The sequence below is a fragment of the Penaeus vannamei genome, chromosome 15 (assembly GCF_042767895.1).
Source record: "Penaeus vannamei isolate JL-2024 chromosome 15, ASM4276789v1, whole genome shotgun sequence".
NCBI lineage: Eukaryota > Metazoa > Arthropoda > Malacostraca > Decapoda > Penaeidae > Penaeus > Penaeus vannamei.
This window is the reverse complement of record NC_091563.1, coordinates 13,522,537-13,525,549: the sequence shown is the minus strand read 5'-3', so window position 1 is coordinate 13,525,549 and position 3,013 is coordinate 13,522,537. Positions and strand designations below refer to the sequence as shown.

Below are 3,013 nucleotides of genomic sequence, written 5' to 3'. Positions count from 1 at the left end.
TTTTTACAGAATGTACCTATTTGGAACTTTTTGTAATAAACACATTTGCATACATCTTTTCTGTTTATAAGATCAATTGTTTATATGTTCTTATCAAATAATAGGCATTTATTTACTCAATTAAAGTTGCTCATTCAGATTACACTTCTTCAAAGAAACATCTATACTTGTTCAGAGTGTAATAATCTGACATCATTTCAGAGACCTTGATTTTAATCCCAACATGCAGTATTACTTGGCCACTTGTGGTGATGACTGCAAAACAAAGTTCTGGGATATCAGGAACACAGAACAACCTCTCAAGGAACTGAGTGATCATTCTCATTGGTAAGGTGCATCTTCACCATCCTGCATTAAAGAGATGAGACATAAAACCGCAGTGATTTTCTTTATGAACAGAAAATACTAGCCGTGTTTGTTGTTTCCAGGGTGTGGAGTGTGCGGTACAATGCATCATATGACCAGTTGGTGTTAACCTGTTCCAGCGACCAACGGGTCATCCTCTCAAACTTGCCGTCTATTGCCTCACAGCCTTTTGGTACCATGGTCGACCAAGAGGAAAGTAAAGAGGAAAAAGAAAAGTGAGTTGGAAAACTGATTTGTGTTTTTGAGGGATTGCTTAGAATACTGAATATCTGTGTGTGCTTGAACTGTCGACATTGGATGCATACTCGTAGATGCCTTGGTGGGTTCCATTTTGAGATACCATTTTTTTCTTGCTGCTGTTTTGGGTGGCTCTGCTAAGTACTTGCCTCATCAGCTTGTATCGCCCTTTATTTTGATTTATTCCACCATTTCATTTGTAGGCATTTAGTTATCATTTTTTAAAAATGTTTAGCTGTATATCTTGGCATACAGTAGTTTGTAAACAAAAGAGATAGTAGGCCTATTAAGTGACTTCTTGGTGATTATCTGTGTCAATGGGTTAACTCATTTACAAATTCATGTTGAAATTCAGATTGTTCCATATGTTGACTTTATTCAGTATCAGATGTCATGCCTGTATGGGGATATGAACAATAGGAGAAGAAAAGTAGAATCCATTATTGACTGTGTTATGTTGCTTTTGCAGGGCTGAGGGAGCTGAGGAAGGAGTTATCCAAACTTACGATGATCATGAGGACTCTGTATATGCGGTGGAATGGTCTGCTGCAGATTTCTGGACATTTGCCTCTCTAAGCTATGATGGCCGTCTTGTAATTAACAAAGTACCAAGAAGCGTTAAGTACAAACAATTTATGTAATTAGCTGAAGGTTGACACTGTTTTGAAAAGTCATTCCAATAAAGGAAAATCTAATGTATCAAAATTGTGCAAGATTAAGGTAAGTTTATGGCATATAGTAATATGTTATGCAGGATATTGCATATAAGAATATATGTATAGGAAAAAGGTCATATTTGCCTGAAAAATTATGTTCATGTTATTTTTTAAATGATAAAACAACCCAAAAATATTTACAGTTACCTTTATTGATTTTAAGTTGTAAAATGATAATATACTGTAAATACAGATAGAAAACTTTCATAAGTAAAAATGCACAGATATTTAATAAAATTTATTAGCAAAGTTGTACTTCTTTCTGTATACCTCATAGCCTTAAAGTGATATTATTATCAAGACATAAGAGAGGGGATGGTTACTAAATTTTTCAGTTTATTTTGTGCCTAGAAAAACATTCTGATGTTTTATTCATCTACACTTCTGTTTTAAAACATACACAGACCTATCCTATGTACGAGTGGCAGCTGGTGATCGCTAAGGGAACTGTAAGTCGTCTCAACAGCATGTACTAGAAGTCTAAATTTAGCTTTAAGGGGGCACTTCAGAATGAAGTTTGTTAATTATGACCGTTTTTTGTTGATTTTTAAATGTTATATATGCATATACTAAGATTTACACCACCAAGTTTCATATCATTTGGATAATAAACAATGAAGTTATTAAAAAAAAATTCTTGAAAAATCATAAAATTTTAGATTTCGCACTTATCTTGTATGGGCAGATTTTGAAATTTATTTGTAGTTTAGTGGGATTTTTTTCTTTTTTTTCTTTTAGAATTCTGATCTCTGTGTCAATTTTGATGCATTTTATGGCATTCAGATGGTATTCTGAAATGTAGCTGGTACCTGGTCCCCCCTTTTGCTAGGTACTAATCGTTCAAAGCCGAGGGTATCAGGAGACACCACCTCCCTCACTGTGGCCAGGTTTGCTCCCTAGAAAGCTGCTGGCTAGTAGTCAGAGCTCCACACTAGCTTTCTCTTTCCCTTTCTTTTATTGCTACTGGCTGGTAGTCAGAGCTACACACTAGCATTCTCTTACCATTTCTTTATTTTTGCTCTCCCTTTTCTATCTGTCTCCCAGTCTTGCTCCTCAAGTGCTTGTGAAATGGTGGCACTGGTCCCAAGCAAGTGAGAAAGAAGATTCCTTTTCCTTCCAAAGTTATGATTTAGTACTGTCACCCTTGTGACAAACAGCACTCGGAAGCGGCTGGCAACCTTGCACTTTATCCAGATCTTCGAATGAAGACTTTCATTTGGATTTTGAGTTACCCCCTTCAGGCATTTTCGTAGAATGTCTGGGGCAGTGAGATCTCTGTAGACTGATTTGATCAGATCCAACCTTTCGAAGGGGATCTTAGCAAGGTAGAGGGATTTTGTTTTGTGGCTAGCAGGTGTGAGATCTTCAGCTAGTGCCCTATTGAAGAAGCACCAGCTGTCTGCTCCATGTGGGCAGAAGTCATGAGCTGGATTGTCATCACTCGACGTCAGGTGGAAGAATGTCGCCCACACAGCCTTTCTCATTGTTTCATAGTTGGTGCCCACATTGTCATGGATCGCCTTCCTGTAATACGACCCGAGAAGATCAATGACCTCATCCGTCAACATGTTGGCACCTCCTAACAAGCTCCTCCTCATCCTCTTGCCAGTCTTGGTTGTGATTGTTTGACTTGTATCTTTCTTTACATTGTGCAGTCTAGGCCCTATCCATTTGCTTATGTGATTTATATATTC

General features: G+C 37.4%; 1 protein-coding gene across 1 annotated transcript in view; it reads left to right on the top strand.

The window, feature by feature from the left end:
* LOC113804263 (EARP-interacting protein homolog) overlaps positions 1 to 1,568 on the top strand; it is a 23,676-nt gene extending 22,108 nt beyond the window's left edge. The window contains exons 7-9 of the mRNA XM_070130460.1: positions 202 to 327; positions 429 to 581; positions 1,073 to 1,568. Coding sequence (XP_069986561.1) covers positions 202 to 327; positions 429 to 581; positions 1,073 to 1,244 — 451 coding nt within the window. The 3' untranslated portion in view covers positions 1,245 to 1,568. The remainder of the gene's footprint in view (positions 1 to 201; positions 328 to 428; positions 582 to 1,072) is intronic.
* Positions 1,569 to 3,013: the final 1,445 nt, after the last annotated feature.